Source organism: Mycotypha africana, assembly GCF_025528875.1.
Source record: "Mycotypha africana strain NRRL 2978 chromosome Unknown BDF20scaffold_4, whole genome shotgun sequence".
Classification (NCBI taxonomy): domain Eukaryota; kingdom Fungi; phylum Mucoromycota; class Mucoromycetes; order Mucorales; family Mycotyphaceae; genus Mycotypha; species Mycotypha africana.
The window spans coordinates 77,111-96,635 of NW_026515728.1; the positions used below are offsets into that span (position 1 = coordinate 77,111).

Sequence of the window (19,525 nt, forward strand, 5' to 3'; positions counted from 1 at the left end):
AAATTTAGGGGCGGCATGAACACTTTTTGTGTGCTAAATGTGGGATCTTTCTCATAGAACAGTCAGCTTTTACGAGCACACCATAAGTTGCGAATTATTGCTCAGATCTGTCAAAATAACTTAATTTTATTGTAATTCGATGCCCCGAATACCCAGTAAATACATCGTATAGACGATGTGTTATTTAATTCTTAAGCATGATTTTATAATATTCTTTTATTGAACATGTGTTGAAGCAGTGACTGTAAGGAAGGAAAAGGAAATAGTACTGATGTACCTCCGGCTCAATAATTAACTCTTCTTCTGCACTCATTTGTCTTCTAGGACATTCTTTGATCAAAATTTTCAGTAGTCGACAATCTACTATTTCCGGGATTATGGCACGTCTGCTGATAATGGATGGCTTAATCTGAAGTCTCATATCGATTCACTGCTCTTATTTGAATGCTTAAAATACTTACACTTCAACTTTTGTGTCTGGATGAGGTGGCGTATAATTTTTTATATCCATTTGGTTGTCATCAATATCAGTTCGCTTTTGCGAGTGAGGGGTTGGTGGATCTCACTCTTCTTCAGTTAGATGAGATCAGTACTATTCTCATTTGAAAGGCACCCTTCAAAAGACATTGTTTTATTGTTCTTTCTTAGTAATGGAGTAATATATATGTTGAAATTGCTGATAAAATGATTACGATGAGAGCAAGTCTAATTAAACTCTTCCTTTGATTACCCTACTCGTACGGCACTTCTTTAATCACCCGCTTGACGTGCAAAAATAACTAAAACAGAGCCATAACTTGCTTTTTAGTTACTTTTCCCATTGCATTCTTGGGCAACTCTGAGATGGTTTTTAAAATGGCTGGGACTTTATATACAGCAACCCTTTTTCTCATAACAGCTCTCATTGTAGCCAAATCAAGTTCCTACAAATTCATCATTTCAGTCAGCATAGCTGTTTCATTCTACTCCAGTATTTTGTTGCTATCATACATCACTCACTTTGTTGTCCTCCATAACAACTACTGCTGCTACTTTTTGACCCCATTCAGGATCAGGAATTCCTACAACAGCCACGTCTTGTATTCCTAAATCACATGACAGTAATTCTCTTTCTACTTCTAATGCTGAGACTTTTTCACCGCCTGTCTATTTACATGTTGTGAGTTTTTTTGGTTTTTTTTAGCATCTATAGGACATGTTACCTTAATTATATCAACGCTTTTTCTACCCATAATTTGATAATATCCACGACAACCCAATCTTTGAGCTACGTCACCTGTTATGAACCTTCATTATACTATAATGTTAGAACACAGAAATCTGAAAGCATACTTTTTTTAACTATAACTATACCAGCCATCTTCTGTAAACTCCTTCTTGGTTGCCTCGGGCTTTTCCCAATATTTTTTGAAAATATTGCACCCTTTGATTTGAAGAATACCAGGCTCATTTCTGTCTTCAGTAACATCTTGATTAGTTTCTTGTGATATAAGACGTACTTGAACACCAGGCAAAGGAAATCCAACCGTTCCTTCCACTCTTTCTGATATCATATATTCTTGACTAAGTGCCATACCAATCTCTGTTTCAATTTTTACAATGATTTAACCGTAAACAATTTATATAATTCTATAAACTCTTAATAATCTCATATATTCGCCCTTTTTGTATTATACCTGTCATGCCATAGCGCTCCAACAGGACCTGTCCTCCACTAATTTTTCTCCATTGGTTCCTTAAAGTTGTTGGTAATGATGCTGATCCGGATACCATGAGTCTGAATTGCTTACATGACCTTGTCAATTGTGCTTGCCTCTCCACATCTTGTTTCTTATAATGCTGAATCAATTTTGAGTAAACAGTGGGGACTGACATGAAAACTGTCATGGCTGGTCGTTCTTGCTTGTTATCGTCAATATTTGCTGCCCATCGTCCCCATACTTGTGCTGCATCAAACTTTTCAAACATTTCGACAGTGGCCCCGATGTACAAGGGGCATAACAGTGCATTGATGATACCGTGAATGTGGTGTAGAGGTAAAGTATGATGAATACGATCATTGGCAGTCCAATACCAAGCATTGACAAGAACAGAAATCCGAGCATCTGTAATGGCATGTGTTGACAATGCACCCTTGGGTTTACCTGTAGTGCCGCTGGTGTATATAATGAGATTTCCTGCATCGAAGCTTACAGGATCATTCATTATTTGCGTTTGTTGTAGTAAATCATCTCCGCCTAACATATTTAAAAACGAGGAATCATCTTTGATTAGGACTGAAATCGTTATCTCTGAAGTCAGTTGGCTTATTCGTTCGCCAAAGAGAGGGTGTCCAACAATAAGTGACGATTGTGAGTCCTGCATTGTATAGATTTGTTCCGGTAATGGATGTGTCGTGCCTATATGGCATATACACAAAAATAACAATGAGCTTAAATGAAGAGAATGCTTCAGGATAATTATCGGATCAGTGATGGAATTCTGAAACAGTAGCTCACTTACATAAAGGTACGGCAATACCTCCAGCTGCCCAAACTGCTAATAAAGCGACAACGTAAGGGAAACCACTATATGAAGCTGTATTCAGACAGGTTTCGGTATGAATATGGTAAAGAATACTTTGGACTTACCTTGGACATAGAATTAACACCCTTTGCTCTTTTAAAGAACTGAATAAATAACATAGCGCTTTAGATGAGTCTATTTACTTTATTCATATAAGCCTAGACTAATTTACCTTTTGCCATTTAGTAACTCATGCCTAAGTTTGATTACTGCAGTAATCAATTCCTTGTAAGTAAAACTCCTTCCTATTCTACTATCATCAATAGCAATTTGCTCCGTATTCGTCGCATATTGTATCAGATTGTTGAAGAGAGGGAAGTTTGGCAAGTCATAGTTTTGCGTCATTTTTTTTACTGTGGATCAAAGCTGGTTTATTATTGTATGATTGAGAATTTTTTTATGTATACTTATTAAAAATAAGGCGAAGGGAGTGCGGATAATATAGTGAAAGGAAGAAGAAAAAGAAATTATAAATTACAAAGTTAGATATTAACCTGATTGTAGATATACGAATAGAAATAAAATACATGGTTGAAACGGCGGTTAAAACAAAGTGTATCAATAAATGGTCGATACTTTTTGTGAGGAATGAGAAAATATGAAATTGCAGGCTTTGCAGGCATTTTTAAACATTGCCAAAGGGGTAAAGTGGTACAGCCGCAACAGAGAGGCGCATTCTTTGTTTGAAGCTGTTTATGTCCTTTATAATTTCATAGTGCTCAGGTAGTTTTGCATGATTTCGTTTTGATAGTCCGCTTGGTCCTTGCTTCAGTTTCTCAGTCACCTGCTTCCTGATACTGGGCTCTCGCACTTTGAGGCTGATGCTCAAAAATTCGTCAAGCTTTCCATCATTTTGAAGCATGGTATCTCCACCACTGTCTGTTACCAGTGTTTTTAGCTTGTCTTCTGTCATTGTTTTGGAATCAATGATTTTGAGATACTTTAGAGTTGCATTCAGTTGGTCTACTGAACAGTTTTGCTTTCGCTCTTCATCTTCTTTCCTTTTGTCGTTAGTGAGCGCCTTCTTTTTTTGGGATTGTAAATGAACGGAAAAAGCACTGGCGTTGGGAGAATCTGGCATAATGAACTTATCGTAGAAGGCTAACAACGAGTCCTTGGTAATCGTTTTCAATTCTTGTACGTCTTTGTCAACATCGTCAAACTCATAATAGCCCGATTCAATGTCCATCCAATACTTGTTACCTTCTTCCCAGAGGTTTTTATATTTTTCTGTCCTTTCTGCAATGAGAGAATTGATCTGAGACTCATACTCTGGTTCACTCATATTGACAATGATTTCTCTCAACGCTTCCAAAAATTCCAGTACACGATTCTCGAGGTAAATGGGGTCACGTTCACTTTGTATGATAAGTCTAAACGCCAATTGACTTAATTGTCTACGAATGCCACTAAAGACTAGGTAGCCTAACTGTTCCCTCGTACGAAGCTGATTGAAACAAGGTTCTTGTGCTATTTGTGCGACGAGGCTTAAGCGATTTCGAAGCACAATGTCTGTTACATTGCAAATCTGGCAATTGTAATTGATGGCACAATTCACTTCATCACGATCGCGCACTGGTAACTGATAGACATACTTGGCACCTGGAGGTAACAGCACAGCACGCTCTCCAATAAACTGGCTGGATAGTAAAGGGCGAGGGTTCAGAATATCTTGTAGCTTTTGAAACATCGCAATCACTTCGTCTTTTTCCAAAGTGCCATGAATTAAACCTTCGATATGTAAATTAGACGTAATCATTGAAATGTTATTTTGTACTTCTTCTATGGTTAAGTCTTTGATCTCGGCCAAATAATCATCACATGTCCATTTTCTCTCGCACAGGGCATACGACATGTAGTAAGCAGAATGCTGATAAGGCGCTTCCATAAAGAAATTCTCGTATCCGCGTGTAAGCTCATCTTTGAAAATGGCAAACCTATCCGGCTGTATTTTCAAATGCTTCATCTTGTCAACTACTTTTCCTAAAAGCAAGGGCAGTTTGTCACTATAGCCACCAATATATAGCTATGATAGTTATTTCGGGATGAGTCGTTTCATGAATTACTGATTATGAATTGGTATCTTTAAAGAGACTTACTGTAATGCCTTTTGATTCTCGGTTCAAATAGTAAAGCAGTCCCGCAACCTCAGCATTATACGAATATTCAGATAAGGAGTCGGTTAACAGGTTGATGAATAGTCTACGAGAAGTATTCAGGTTTAGTTTAACTGTATATTTCAGGAGTTTTACATAAGTATTGCTATCAAATACTCACTCTAAAATAACGGCATTACGAGGAACAGCATAAAACAAAGGATTTTTAAAAAATATCCACGCGTTTGTTTTAGGGACCCAGAACGTATCATCCTTTTTATACCATATACGGGTTAAAGGTGTATCCTTTAGCAGATCGGGCTGCATCTTTTTCTTCTTTGTATCCAATCTATCGACATCCAATTTAGAAGGAATGAATTCGTTTATCGCGGGCAATTTGAAATATGTGTTTATCGAGATATCGGAAAGTCTCTATATCAAAAATACAGATCAATAATTATTATTCACTAGCAATGAAACGAGCTATTGTACTTACTGATAATAATTGTTCGGATAACGGAAGCACCTCATACTCCGTAGAGTACCATTTTTCGACTTTGGTACATTTCAGATTATTAGGGAACTCTTGGGAAGCTAGTGTCAATCGGAAATTATCTGGACGCAGTAAATCCATATGCTGCTCAATTAACTCTGGATTGTACTTTCGTAATAAGCAACTGCCGCTGAGTATCCACTGAGGAAGAAACTTCTCTTGCATCTGTTGTGCTAGAAATGAGGTATACTGAGAAGGTGGACACTTTTCAGAAAACCTGAAACCCATCTCTGCCAATGATTTAATCTCGTCGAAAATCCATTTTTGGACGCCTGACTCCTTTAACATTTCGATGTATTCAAAAATCGACACAACAACATCCTCATAGTGTTCTTACGTTAAAATGAAAGAAAGGGTTAATTTAATTTGCTTTTCGTTCAGCATCACCCACATGGTTCCATATACTTACCTAAGCCTTTTTCAGTGAGATCAACGCTAACGTGAAAAAACCCAAACCCGATTCCACCGAAGCACATGCCCGAGTTGAGATACGTTGCCCAGTTCTTCTTTTTCAAATAGGATAATATAGAGCCAGGGCCTTCATGACCAGTCAAATGCGATATGTAGTGAGCAGGCTTTAAAAATAAATGGTATAATGAATAGTCATATCCCCTGTATAGAAGAAAGTAGTTGTTTCCAATATACCTGACTTTCGTAGTAAAGACTTTGATCAGGAAAAGGAAAGGTTATATCTAGAGTACGGCTTTTTTTGACTGATTTAACAAAAATTTGTCGCATCAATTCATTTTTTGTCAAAGGATGACCCTCAAAGGAAGGAATGGGTATATTTTTGTTTGCTACATTGGAGAACTTTTCAACAACCCATTTTGTAAGTTGTTCCAATGATTCTGTCATGAATAGTAAAAAAAATTTAGTGTCTGGAGTTTAACTTGCTGCTAACTGTGTTTATATGTACCTCTTCCAATAACCGCCAACTTCATTATATTTGCAGAATAATACTTGTCATGAAAATTCAAAAGCTCATCCCTAATATCTATGCCTAATAACTTGGGCTTCTCCATCAATGTCTCTAAGTTGCCTGTTTCAAACATGTGCCATGGATGATTTGGATTGCTTAGACTTTTCTCTACTTGAGCAATACGCCAACAGTCTGATTGAAGATTCTTTTTATGCTCAGAATCAACAGCCTTCAACTCTCTTTCTGTGCAACTTTCCGAAAATAATGGATCTATAAAGAAATGCGAAAATCGATCAAGTGCGCCTTCCAACCATTGATGCCCGACTTCAAAAAAATAGTTTGTGTTTTCTGTTCCTGTGTAAGCATTCGCATGACCTATATTTTGATAAAAAGTCGAAATATTATGGTTAAAGTTAAATTCAATGGTTATTTTTTTGTCTTTTTTCAACATTTGACATTGTACCTGAATGCTCTGAAAGATAACTGTAATAATCGTTTTCTTTTGGGTATTTTTTTGTTCCCATAAACAGTAAATGCTCGCAAAAATGAGCCAAACCTTGCAATTCTGGCTATTATTTTGTTGATTTATCATAATTGGGGAATCATCTTTTTAGTTGATCCTGATACACCTTCTGTTTTATTTTTATTTTTTTCTTTTTATTTCTATTCATTATTTGATATAGAACCAAAACGAAAAGAATAATAAATTGAGAATATACTTTACCGGATCACTTAGGCTTCCTACATGGACATCCAGTGCTGCACTGGCACGATCCGTCTCGGGATCACTGATCAACAAAATCTCGAGCTGGTTGAAAAGTCTTATAAGTCGGTAATCTCGCTCATCGTTGGCAGGCTTCTCAATAGGCTTCTTGAACAGATAATGCGTGTCGGTATGTTCCCAATCACTATCTTCTTCATGTATTGCAGGTGCCATTGGACTCCAATTGATATAAAGATAAAAAGAGGAAAGATAGAGAAGAGGATTGGGAAAAAATAAAGGGGAAAGTGAATTTATGGTAGCCAAACAGAGAGAATATCAAGAAGCAACTTACCTAGATTTAGCGGAGTCACAGGTAACAAATATACGTTAAGATCATCTCTAGAAGAAAGGGTTCTACAGGCATAAATGAGGAGCAAATAGCGAGCTTGGAAATAGACGCTATTTTAAACACATTGAATAAGCCTATGATCTTTTCCTCCATTAGTGATTAAGAATAGTGTAGTAAGTAAGTATCTTAGATTGAGAGTTGGAAACAACAATATTGTTTATTCTAGCTTCTTACGCAGGAAGTATCTACAAAGATTCGATCTGCTATGTTTTCCCTGGGTTTTAGCGTCACCAGCAATGTCGTAGATACATAAATCACGTTACTCCTCACATTGAAACCTTAAAGTAATAGTAGCTGTGCTTGGTATATTTTGAACGATATTGATCATTAACCCATGCTTTCGCAGGGGGGCTAACAGTAAGTAAAATGGACATGAAGTTGTCAACTTGCTACTATTTCTTTTTACCGGAGTTACATATAATTTGTAAAATTATACTTAATGCTTGTGTATCTGTGTGATTTGAACTCTTCTTCAGGAACATTTCGAAATTTGATGAATTTTACTTGCCTGGATTTTACCACCTTTCCAAGGTTACAAAAAAGGTTTAATGCAAGCTTATTAGTACTCAGATGGAACAATCAAATAACAGTTTTCGAACACAAGCTTCAATTGTAGATTATCAGTCATTATTCAGCTGATGGTCTTCGCGTCATTCCTAAAGTGAAGAAAGCTCCTGCATGATCAATGATTCAGCTATCAAAGATATTGTTCTTATTGCTAAAGCTAGAAGAACAAGAACTTCAAACGCACACATTTTGAGCCACGATAGCACTTGACTCTTTTCATTAGAGTTGAAGATATAGCATAGCCCTTTCTTTTCCACCAAACAAGGCAAAGAGAAAGGTGATTGAGAATTTAAAAGTTCCTCTTGAAACTCTCCGGCTAACATAGTTTCATTAATAGCTGTATTGCTATTGTTGTATGAGCTTGATGCTCTCGTAGTCAAAGCAGCTTCTTGCGAAAACTTATAGCAAAGTTTCACACTTAGTGAACCCCTCGCCTCAGATTGCCTTCAGATACATCTATATCTCCAATTTTTTTGATGTATTCTAGTTAACTCATAAATATGACTGATTGGAGATTGAAGTACTGAAAGCATACTTTCACATAATGGGTAAGCAGAGTGCTCTTTTATGCCTACTTGGATTGCTGCATTTTGGTCCAATTCTGCATTATCTCTTAAAAGGCTATTTGAAATTTGTAGTTTGATCAATTGTATAACTTTTGCTTATTTTTTGGTTTTTCTTCACTTGTTTCGATTCCGCCTCTTTTTTTTATATATTTATAGCAATGACTGCAGATGTGCCTATACCATCAGTATTGTGATTATTTGATGAAGGATAATATTTCGAAACCATTATGTACTGCATCAAGGTTACTTGTAATCCTTGCAGAAAGTTTTAGTTGTCTCCACTGCTACTACGATTTTAAACAGTAGAAATAACCTCATCTTTCTCGTCAATTCACTCTTATAAGTATCAAAAGTCATTAAGTTTAGTCATTTGACAGCAAATACAACTTGAGCATCTGGTATTGGCGTCTGACTTGCTTTAAATATGTAACATCTTCTGTCGAAGAACTAAGGACAATTCCTGGGAAAATTGCATGGAATATGTAATTCCACAAGCATTAGGCTTACGAACGTCCAAGTGGTTCTGCTAAATTAAAGATGGAGTTTGATTATTGGTTCGATACTGCTAACAGTATGAGTTCTCTTTTGTTTCCATTGGTTTGAATTATCAACCGCAGCATGTTACTGTATCTGTCTGCTATTTCTCGAATGCTTTTAAACAGCATAAAGGGGTACGAATAAGAAAAGGGGGATGGTATCACTATTTCATTTTTTTTGATCTATTTATTACAACCAATAACAACTGGATAACATTATGAGCGTACTGTATATCAGCAGTTATCTGTTAGCAGCTTGAGTCTGAGTTTTGCAAATAGCGACATATCACATTGATTCACGATGTTAAATGTACAACAATCATATTGCATAGAAATTTAGTGGTGCGATCTTTAGAAGTTATGTAGCTAGAACGATATGTGCAGCAGCAGGTTGTTGAATAAAGTATCAACAAATTGAATGCCAGTACCTTGTCAACTCGACCGAATGGCCAAGACTAAAATTATGCTTATTTCTCATAGGCAGCTCTTCCAAGCAATTTTCGAAGAAAATCACGGACTTTTAAAATAAAAATTGCAATGATTGTTCAAAAAGTTTCAAAATCGTGAATTGTGAGCAAAGCTGATTTCGCAACTTTTTCATTGGAAAATTGTTACGTTGAAACAAATAACAGCATTTCAAAATCATATTAAAATGCTCAAAAAGAAAAAATTAGCTCACAATCCATGATTTGAATTCTCGAACAGTTAGTTATTGGAATTTTCTTATTTTTCAAAGACGTGATTTTCTTTGCAAATTGCTTGAACGACTGTAGTGCATTTGGTAAAGATGTGATTGAAACAGTGGCGTGTGAAAAAGTACAGAATTTGCGATTTCAATCAAAGCATATCACCGGGCTGAACCTGTAGAACGTTAGAACTATTACGTTTCAGGGTCACATTATTACAGCTATGCTGATTCTTTGTTCATTTTCTTCAATGATCATTTGTTCTTTAAAGATATCGTGCATTAAAAAAATCATCCGAGTTCGTATAAATAGTATAAGATCAAAACCATCTTTTTCCCTTATAATTAATCATTTTTTCTTTCCCTTTTGATTCTTTATTACATATACTTTTCTTATCAAGATGAAACTTAGTCTCTTTGCTAGTGCTTTAATGGTTGCTTCTTTGGCCCAAGCCAAACCTTTCTCTTACCAAGACCCTAAAAATGAAATGGCTCCTTTGTATATCTCTCCTGAAACAGAGGTCATTTCCAATTCCTACATTGTTATTCTGAAAAATAACTTGCAAACACATCAAATCCAAGAACATGCTGCCTGGATCAGCACTCTCACACAAAAGTCCAATGGCCGATATAGGTTGAGTGATTATTTGGATCCTCATACAGCCACTGCTGGTATTCAACATGTCTATGATACGCCAAAACTTAAAGGTTATTCTGGAAGATTTGATGATCATGTTTTAGACGCTATTCGACAATCAGATGATGTAAGTCGTCTTATCTTTTTGAACAGATGACACTTATTTAACTTGCTCATCCTTCACTGGGTTTGAATATTAGGTTGCTTTTGTAGAACATGATTCAATGGTTTATGCAAACGAACTCCAGCGTAATGCTCCTTGGGGCCTTGCTCGTGTATCGCATCCTGACCCTTTAACTTTCAAGAATTATCAAAAATACGAGCATGATCCTAACGGTGGCGAAGGTGTTAAAGTTTATGTGATTGATACAGGTATCAACATTGACCATATTGACTTCGAAGGTCGTGCTTCATGGGGACAAACGGTACCTGCAGGAGATCGAGATGAAGATGGCAATGGTCATGGTAGTCATTGTAGTGGTACAATTGCTGGTAAGCGTTATGGTATTGCCAAGAAGGCTCAACCTGTCGCAGTCAAAGTATTACGTTCCAATGGATCAGGTTCTATGAGTGATGTCGTACGTGGTGTTGATTGGGCAACAACTGAGCATATCAAAGATGCCTCTGTGGCCAGAAAAACTAACGATAAGAAATTCAAGGGTTCAGTAGCTAATATGAGTTTGGGAGGAGGCAAATCTCCATCATTGGATCTTGCTGTTAATGGTGCAGTTGAATCCGGTCTTGTATTTGCAGTTGCCGCTGGTAACGATAACCGTGATGCTTGGTAAGTTTGTCAATCGTAATTATACCTAAAGCTCTCATCGTGTATGCTAATTGAGTCGCAATTATAGTGATTATTCACCTGCTGCTGCCGAATTAGCCATCACTGTCGGTGCTTCTACCATTGCCGATGAACGAGCTTATTTCTCCAATTATGGTCCTTGCGTTGATGTGTTTGCTCCTGGATTAAACATTTTATCTGTTTGGAAAGGAAGCAGATGGGCCACCAATACTATTTCCGGTACTTCCATGGCTTCACCTCACGTAGCTGGGCTCGCTGCTTACTTTTTAAGTCAAGAAGATGGACCTGTTTCTCCCAAGTACATCAAGGACAAGATTTTAAGGCTAGCCATCAAGGATGCCCTTGACAAAATCCCTGATGATACACCTAATTTGCTTATTAACAATGGTGTAAATGAGAAAGACTTTAAAGACACAGCTATTGATACTGTTGAAGGTGCGGACGGTGTCTTGAAGAAATTTTTTGGTGACATATAAATGACAAAATGGTCCTCTCTTTCTATTAACATGTAAATGTATCTAGTATGTGAATCTTTACATTATCCCCCCTCTTTTACTTGTTTCCGATCTTTGTTGTTATATTCATTTCCATATATTGATAGCTTCTTCTATGCATTGCATTCTTTCCCTTTTTCACACTTTGTATTATCTTACAGTTGTCTAAAGTGTATATCATAGTATTCTTGATTCATTATATCTGTAAGCACCTATATGTATACGCTCAATAAGATGATTATGCTTCTTACTAAGTTTGTTTTGTACAAAAAAATCCAATAAAACACCATAAAAATATCAGCTGACGGGTGTCGTATTGTCAATTTTCTTCCCCTAATAGAGGGGCCAGGTATTATACGGTATTGCTAGATTAGTAAATAAACAATGACTCACACATACACAGAGAAAGAAAAACAAACGTACTTTAGGGGTTGTTAGCTGTTCAGAAATCGTCTCTGTCGTTGCTCCACTCTGTTTCCTGATGACTTTTGATCTTTTTCTATACACCACCACGCATGATCAGCTCAAGGCGGCCGTAATATTGGTTTTCCGGAACATTTCTAGGTCGTTTACTATGAGCAGTGAACTCTCATACAATTCAACTTGTTACCAGTTGTTGATTGGGTCACTTGAATAGACGATCTCCTTAGAACTGTACTTGACCTGGTATACGCCCTTTTTGTAACGCATGTTTTAGGTGAGACACGTTGAAAGAGTTTTACTTTTTGAAAAAAATGCCAAGCACCTGCATCATCTTCTATGTATTTGCAACGATCAGCAACGACAATTTGATGCAGTAGAAAGCAAGTCAAGAAAGTACCTGACGAAAAATAAGAACGCTAATAGGTTTTTTTTGAATGAAAACTGTCAAAAAGAAAAAAACAAAAAACAAAAAAAAACAAACAAACTACTATGCGAGACGTTCACATGCAAGTTAGTCTGCATGCTCGTAAGAAAGAGAACTCAAAGTTCTGTAAAATAGCGCAAATAATCTTTTGATTCTAAAAATACCACTTTTGAAAAATAAACAATTTATACATGATAGTAGCATTTTCGATTTTCGTCCTTGTTAAAAGGGTTAATCCAACTGACTGTAGAGTTCCTAACCATGCTCTTCATTGCTTTTACTTAAGGTCTTGGGAAGGATCGTCAAGCTTAAAGTAGAAATAAGCTACTCAATTACTTGGCCGGCGAGTGTTAAGCGTACTGGGCAATAAACTGCAAATTTAACCTTTTTTGGTTACACTGATGGAGGCAATTATTGAACTGCTCAAGTGATCAGCAGCCAATACGTGTTTCTAGGAAAGCTTAAAAGTACTTAGTCCTTTCACTACTTTCAAGCGAAAGGAGCTGTAAATAAATACGTATCTATGTTGTTTTTCAGGTGCCTTCGTTGAGTGAGAGAACTTATGTGCATTCAATGGTACCATCTGACGGAAGTCTTATGTTGCAATAAATGGAGAACAACTGTGTGTCAAAATTGATATGTATCAGCCTTTTGATGTGAATGTATGTTCGTCGGATCGATAAACTTTTTTCATGGACTTAAGAAAGGTGTGACAGAAAAAAAAAAGGAGTAGAATTTTCCTCGAGTCAGAAGTTTAAATTCATAGTGAACAGTTATAAAAGGAAGGGCGATTGAACGCTTGTTTTTCTTTTCTTTTTACAATAAATTGATCTTTTCAAAGAATTTTTCTTACAAAGAATATTTCTTACTTTTTAAATCCATTAGCCAATTCAGCCTTTACACTCCTTTTGTACTTAACCAATTAGGACTCTTTAAAGCCTTCTTTACGCGCAATAAGAATCCAGTTTAACTATTAAGAACGTGAAATGCAAGCTATATCAACCACCATAAACAATCACCAAGTCGTCTACTCTTCCTGGATTATATTTGTAGTATTAATGATGTTCGTGAAGAAGCTGAATTTGTTTATCATGACTCAGTCACTATTGAACTCACGACTGAAACCATGGACCTGTCTGAAACTCATCAGGCACGCGTTGAGTAAACCATTTTTTTTCTTTGATTAAACTGTCTCAGTTCTGAAAAAGTTTTCTTTGCACCTAGACAAATAACACAGAGTACCTGACTTGCAGCATTAATAGCAGTCCTGTCTTGGTAACGCTTACCAATGTTATGTCAAGCAACGACAGTAACATTGAGGTTACGTTTCGTTACGTTGATGGAAATGATACGTTACCGGTACATTTCAAACGCGCCCCTACTGGCCATATCATCAAAGCGGCCATATCTGACGCTCCTTTTAATATGGTAAAAATATACATTCAGATAGGTTCGTTGCTTCACTTGCTCACATTATATTATTTTGCTTTTTATAGGTATATAAAAATCGATATGGTACAAGTCAAGTTAAGCAGACACTAGCTTTGGTGATCTGTACTGATACTGCAGAGCAGCTAGCCCTTTTATTTTTCGACAATGCGAAAAACTGTTTAACTGCTCAAGTAAGTTGTATAGAATGATACTGTCACATAAAATTTCTAACCAACTAATCACATACAATAGAGAGTAGAACAACTGAGAAACAACTCCATTCCGTCATCAGCAGTTGTTTCCACTGTTCATATGCTAGAAGCAAACAAAGAGGTGAATCGAAAGAGCCACTCTGATCCAAGAATTCTGTTAGGTTTTACATCTGGACATCTTTTGATGTACCGCATTCGTACTCAGGTTTACACGTACAATGCTCCCCGTGTTCGAGATCCTGTCGATCTCACTGAATTTGTTAAATTAAAGAACCGTAAAGTCTTTTTAGCCCTTTTGAATATCATTTATCATCACCAATCATTTGTAACACGACATTTTTTTCCTCAATTTTTCATACAGAGCCTATCGATCATATAGCTTGTACTAGAACTTCCAACAACTTAAAGGTCTTCGTTACAATTTCGCAGAATGGTGATAGCGAAATTGACAATAATGCTACTCATGACGATAACAAGCCGTATGTTCGCCTCGTAGAAGTTTATGCTGATAACTTGAAAAAAGACTTAGGACTCTTTTCACCTAATGCTGACGGATGTGGAACCGACCCACTGAATGATCAGATTGTCGCAATTGACTTTGCCTTGGTTCGCAAGATTCCTAGTACGGATAGAACACACTTGTTCTTACTCACGGAAAATGTGTCTCATTATTTCCTTAATATTTGGACCGTTGGCTTTGACGACAGTACAAGTCGTTCCTTGCGACAAGTTTCTCGTTTATCCTTTCCCAAGGAGACCTGTTATGACATGGTGCTCAAGACTTTAAAGCAAGATAATAACGGAATTTCGTCATCTTCCTTCACTTTTGATATGAAGGGCTTTTTACAGACGAACGGAAGCAGTGTTCTTTATGATACGATTATCCAGTTTTACAAATCACATGCAAACCAGTCGTTAATGGAACATCACCGCGCTCAGCACGACAATGTTGAGGCTGAAAACAAAAGAGTGGCATCCACACCTTTAGAAAAGTCATCGCCCATTAAAACGGCAAAGAAGACACGGTAGTGACTCTTCAGATGAATCAATAGTTAAAGAACATGCTAGCGAAGTATGCACCAACAGTGACGAAATTGAACGCAAGAGGGCAGCACCCATATCATTTGAAAACAGTTGTACAGTCAAACGACAAAAACGATGCCATACCCCATCGTCTGTCGACAATTCACCGCCACCACTACTCAGTCCACCTCCATCAGCATCATGTCTCAATTTAGAAGAAAATGTTGAGTCCGCTCAGCTTCAACAACAATCTACTGAACCTCAAGATGATGTCCATTATGAAGAAGCATTGCATGATGGTCAAGGTGATGACTGTATCTCCTTCAGTTCAGCATCATATATTGACGACAATGTTGAATCCGCTCAGTTGCAACAGCAACATTTGCAAGTATCTACTGAACCTCAAGGTGATGTCCATAATGAAGAAGTATTGCATGATGGTCAAGTTGATGATTGTATCTCCATCAGTTCAGCTTCATATCTCTGCTTAAACGAAGATGTTGAATCCGCTCAGCTGCTACTGCAACGTCTACAAGTATCTACTGAATCTCAAGGAGATGCTGACAATAACGAAGACGAAATGTATGATTGGGACGTTGATGATTGTTTGTCCATCGATTCAACATCATTGCTCTGTTCAAACGAAGATGTTGAATCCGCTCAGCTGCTACTGCAACGTGGTCATGGTTTATATAAGCATACCTTAATTGTAACGATGTTTCGGAAGCATATGTTCTCATTGGTTGCTTTTTTGAATTGAAAAGCGCTCTGTTATTGTTATTAACCTAGTGTATTCGCTTTGGTTGTGGATTACGGCTAGAAAGATTTGTTTACCGTCTGCTGATGAAGGTCTCGCCTGAATTCATGCCGGCCTTAAGCTAGAACTGTCTGGTAGCTTTATTGCTCTAATCTAACTGAATCAGTAGTTGTTCGTAAGAACCAAATGTTAATATAATGTTATGCTGTTAGTAGCTTTAAGATTGTAGTTGTTAGAATCATCTTGCGCAGTAGACAAGGAATCTGTATCCGCTCTTCACTTTATTTCATGATGTGCTTGATTACAGCAAAATCAATTGTTCTACTTCCCAAAGTACTGTCATTGTTTGCTATTTTTTTTTTTTTTTCTTTTTGCATTATTGGTTGTTGCCGTGTCTTCATCTTTCAGGGTGATAGTGCAAAACTAGTTATTAGAGTAGATCCTGTAACCTTTGCACTTACTGTTGAAACCTATGCGATAGTCCAACCATATTGTTAAGAATAGTCAAACTGAGTTCGGCGCCTTGTTTTGGCCTTCCTTGTCTTTTGTACCGATGAAAGATGGTTGTGTAGTTTTCTCCGGAAGTCGCTGGTGTGTTATATTCGTTTTCCTCTGGTTTTCTGGTGATTGAATCATCTTCAAGATCAGTTTAAGTTATTTCACCACCATTAGTTCTTAATGCTGTGCTTCTGTCATTTACTTATGACCGGAAGTTCGTCATCATATATTCTTGTTTTGGCAGTTTCTGAACGTCAACATCAATACCACTTTTCTTAATTGTAAATGCATTGTCATCAACTTTTTAACAGTGTATCCCACTTTTTGAGTTAGTAGGTATAAACTTTGAGTCAGAACATTAAAAGCCCACAACTATTTACTAATTCTCCCCTTTATCTAACTGTTCACGTTACTAAAATCTGCTTTGGGTCGTCCGGCATTTATTAAACTGATGAATAAAAGAGGTGGGGCAGGCTTACAATAGGGTAAAATTGGTTTTTAGAAAGAATGAAACCATGTTCAGTTTCGATTATCTTCCTTGTACCATTAAAAAAAACAGGAAACACAATATTCACTTCGACAATGCTTTTATCAAAGCAGTAAGATTACGTAATACTGCCGTATCTTCAATTGAGATTCCAAAACGGCAGTTTTCTTCGCGACCATTTTTTGTCGACTTTATGTAAATTGACAACTGAGTCATTATATGAGATATTGCCTTCAACATAGCAAATCAAAATTATTAGGCTGAAATGAAAGAAGCACAGTACCTACGAGAAAATTTTGTTCTGAAAAGAAAGACAAAAGCCATCAAAGCTTAATCGACAAATTTATTACAATATGATTCTGCGTATAATATTCATTACTAAGGACACAATGCTGAATCTGTATACGCATTCTATTATATTCTTTTATTCTAAATCAGCTACGAAGCAGTTGGTTTTTTCTATTAAAGTGGATATAGGGATACTAAGCTTCCAATCGATATGTCCTGCTCCTAAACATATTACCGGAGGCTGCAGTAGATACATGTTTAGAATAAATTGAGAATACCACGCAAATCAGAAAAGAGAACTTACCTTCAATTTGGTAATGGATTCAGCCATAATGATTGGAATAGAATGTTTCATACCTGGATGAAAAATGCGATTTAAGTAACTTCTCCCTAACCTTTTGAAATACAAAAGTTCGATCATTCCATCCTATTGTATAACATACCCAGAGGGGCTACACCGCCTTTTTCGAAGCCAGTCAATTCAAGTGCCATCTATGTATATGGTATTAAACGAAATGTTTAACTAGCTATAGAATTTGGAAAACAAAGCTATAGTAACCTACCTCTGGTGGCGCTAATCGATAGTTATAATACTTTTTACTAATCTCTTTATTCTTCAAACCACGACAGAAATTCAATAGTTTTTGCGTGTTGACTGGCTTGACATACTATTGATTCAAAGACACTCAGTAACACTTTGAACATGATCGTAAGATAAATGCTTTGGTAGACCATTGAAGATACCTGGGTGATAACACAGTAATACTTTGAATAGTTTGGATCTAATATGATCTGATTAATAGACCCGCCTTCTCATTCTCCTTTGCTTGAAAATTTTACCTGAAAAATCTTCATGCATGCAGCGAGTATTCTCCATGATAACACTTTTACACATGTGTTCTTTTGAAGGCATGTTAACACGGAAACTAAGCAGCAGATATCATCTTGTAAGTAACAAGTTGCGGTGAAGCCTACTAATGTAAAACTCACGCTCTTTGCTGGAGTTCCCAATCATAATAATCAGATTCCACAGGTATGATTTGGCAGTCGCTGATGCCGAGATCAGCGATGGCCTTTTGTACCTTTCGATGAGACTTGATTAAAGATCCATTAAATCTAGGTACGCTCCAGTTCATGTTATGCTTACTTTGGACACAGTCTCCGGACAATCTGTATAGGTCACTCTTTGACATTCGTCTTTCCAGTTTTCCATGTATTGGTCAGAAACTGAGCTATACAGTAAACTAATATCATTTTGCAGTTTCTTTGAGGTTGTTAAATTACTCAGTGTGAAGCTTTGACATGACAATTAATAGAAATGGTACCCTCAACTTGTCACGCTCATTTAACGATAAGTCTTTCACTGTAAGCATAGCGTCAAAAATGAATCTAACAGGCCAAAAAAAGGGGGAATTTTTAGCCCACGTTCTACAATTTATTTCTCTCAAGGCTGCAGGTTACACTCAGCCAGTTTCAATGAGACCGAAGTAAAAAAGTATTGAAGTGTTGGCTCATCGTGATAAGTATAGCATGTTTGATACTTTGTACTTCTCTAGGCTTACAGGTGTATATGAACGTGAAGTGATCTTTAAAGCTCCACAGTGAATGCAATTGCTCACCCATTCCTGTATTTAAATTATGTGGACAAAATTTTAGTAAATTGTGATATTTTTTTTTTGCAATCTTCTGCGTACGTTTTATTTCAAGTCTATTAGCACTTTTTCCACATTTATGACCAGTTTGCCTTACTGTTACGCAATGGCAATAATACCTTGCTAATACATAACTTCCTATCGTTTGGCTAACAAGCACTTATGACAATATATTCATGCATTTACAAATTGCCTTTCATTTCTTAAGCGTCGTTCATGAAGCTTAAAGATTTTGGTCTATGTATCGTATAACGGCGGTCCAAAAGGGTCACGCAAAGCGTTGACTACAAGTTCTTTCTCTTCGCTTCTCCATCGATACATGTAGGGTTACTTATTTTGCAGTCTCCTTTTCTGGGATGGACCAGAATTCATTGTATATATGACTGGTCATGTAAGTTGAATTGGGCAAAGATGACTTTCGTGCTCAACTTTTTTCTTAATGTAACATGCCTACTCTGTGTCGTATACTTTTCCCTCCAAACCTGTACTGCTGGAATGTGTGAGATACTTTGTTACTGCGATAGATCGGTAAGTGTTATGAGTCAATGGCTATAAACTTAGTGCCCTTCTTACTCTTCAGCTGAGTAGAACGAACATTTACTAAGTGAGGTTCTAGTGAAATTATACTATGCTGAGGATGCGTCTACGCTACACACTAATTCTAGGTGCCCTTAGAAAAGGACGTAGAGCCCGTAGCTTAAGAATTATTAAAAGAAGGCGACTATCTTCCTGCTGTGTATTTTGCAGAATTCATTCATCATTTCACAATTGTTTCTTCTATTGCTTGAATAACGAACC

General features: G+C 36.9%; 5 protein-coding genes across 5 annotated transcripts; 2 read left to right on the forward strand and 3 right to left on the reverse strand.

Moving 5' to 3' along the window:
- Positions 1-984: 984 nt before the first annotated feature.
- On the reverse strand, positions 985-2,910 carry BDF20DRAFT_911890 (uncharacterized protein; the record flags this gene model as incomplete). Its single annotated transcript, XM_053083891.1, has 7 exons — positions 985-1,146; positions 1,203-1,287; positions 1,354-1,582; positions 1,677-2,399; positions 2,503-2,567; positions 2,631-2,669; positions 2,738-2,910. The coding sequence occupies 7 exons, from the start codon at positions 2,908-2,910 to the stop codon at positions 985-987; spliced, it is 1,476 nt and encodes a 491-aa protein (XP_052936842.1).
- Positions 2,893-7,377, reverse strand: BDF20DRAFT_413045 (Metalloenzyme, LuxS/M16 peptidase-like protein). The gene is made up of 9 exons (XM_053075401.1): positions 6,858-7,377; positions 6,597-6,702; positions 6,131-6,508; positions 5,860-6,062; positions 5,624-5,789; positions 5,158-5,546; positions 4,843-5,093; positions 4,665-4,767; positions 2,893-4,591 (listed from the first exon to the last, which is right to left on the reverse strand). The coding sequence occupies exons 1-9, from the start codon at positions 7,068-7,070 to the stop codon at positions 3,191-3,193; spliced, it is 3,210 nt and encodes a 1,069-aa protein (XP_052936843.1). The 5' UTR covers positions 7,071-7,377; the 3' UTR covers positions 2,893-3,190.
- A 2,623-nt stretch (positions 7,378-10,000) lies between these two features.
- Positions 10,001-11,514, forward strand: BDF20DRAFT_834317 (serine protease 1; the record flags this gene model as incomplete). Its single annotated transcript, XM_053078726.1, has 3 exons — positions 10,001-10,363; positions 10,437-11,020; positions 11,088-11,514. 3 exons carry the CDS (start codon positions 10,001-10,003, stop codon positions 11,512-11,514), a joined length of 1,374 nt encoding a protein of 457 aa, XP_052936844.1.
- Positions 11,515-13,874: 2,360 nt separating this feature from the next.
- BDF20DRAFT_862087 (uncharacterized protein) lies at positions 13,875-15,411 on the forward strand. Its single transcript, XM_053080603.1, has 2 exons — positions 13,875-14,297; positions 14,384-15,411. The coding sequence occupies exons 1-2, from the start codon at positions 14,123-14,125 to the stop codon at positions 15,049-15,051; spliced, it is 843 nt and encodes a 280-aa protein (XP_052936845.1). The 5' UTR covers positions 13,875-14,122; the 3' UTR covers positions 15,052-15,411.
- A 1,670-nt stretch (positions 15,412-17,081) lies between these two features.
- BDF20DRAFT_413471 (YbaK/aminoacyl-tRNA synthetase-associated domain-containing protein) lies at positions 17,082-18,787 on the reverse strand. Its single transcript, XM_053075402.1, has 9 exons — positions 18,401-18,787; positions 18,223-18,339; positions 18,066-18,157; positions 17,916-18,001; positions 17,820-17,857; positions 17,639-17,743; positions 17,519-17,567; positions 17,380-17,432; positions 17,082-17,316 (listed from the first exon to the last, which is right to left on the reverse strand). The coding sequence occupies exons 1-9, from the start codon at positions 18,446-18,448 to the stop codon at positions 17,212-17,214; spliced, it is 693 nt and encodes a 230-aa protein (XP_052936846.1). The 5' UTR covers positions 18,449-18,787; the 3' UTR covers positions 17,082-17,211.
- Between the last annotated feature and the right edge of the window lie 738 nt (positions 18,788-19,525).

Bases quoted from the DNA above. Each gene is read 5' to 3' on its own strand.
- BDF20DRAFT_413045 (XM_053075401.1), bottom strand. From the start codon at position 7,070: ATGGCACCTGCAATACATGAAGAAGATAGTGATTGGGAACATACCGAC. The intron at 5,094-5,157 runs GTAAGTACAATA...TTTTTGATATAG, and splicing joins TATCCGAACAATTATTATCA to AGACTTTCCGATATCTCGAT. The intron at 4,768-4,842 runs GTGAGTATTTGA...TACTTCTCGTAG, and splicing joins CGTAATGCCGTTATTTTAGA to ACTATTCATCAACCTGTTAA.
- BDF20DRAFT_862087 (XM_053080603.1), top strand. From the start codon at position 14,123: ATGCTAGAAGCAAACAAAGAGGTGAATCGAAAGAGCCACTCTGATCCA. The intron at 14,298-14,383 runs GTAAAGTCTTTT...TTTTTCATACAG, and splicing joins ATTTGTTAAATTAAAGAACC to AGCCTATCGATCATATAGCT.
- BDF20DRAFT_413471 (XM_053075402.1), bottom strand. From the start codon at position 18,448: ATGCTTACAGTGAAAGACTTATCGTTAAATGAGCGTGACAAGTTGAGG. The intron at 18,002-18,065 runs GTGAGTTTTACA...TCTGCTGCTTAG, and splicing joins TGGGAACTCCAGCAAAGAGC to TTTCCGTGTTAACATGCCTT. The intron at 17,433-17,518 runs GTATGTTATACA...TTTTTCATCCAG, and splicing joins AGGCGGTGTAGCCCCTCTGG to GTATGAAACATTCTATTCCA.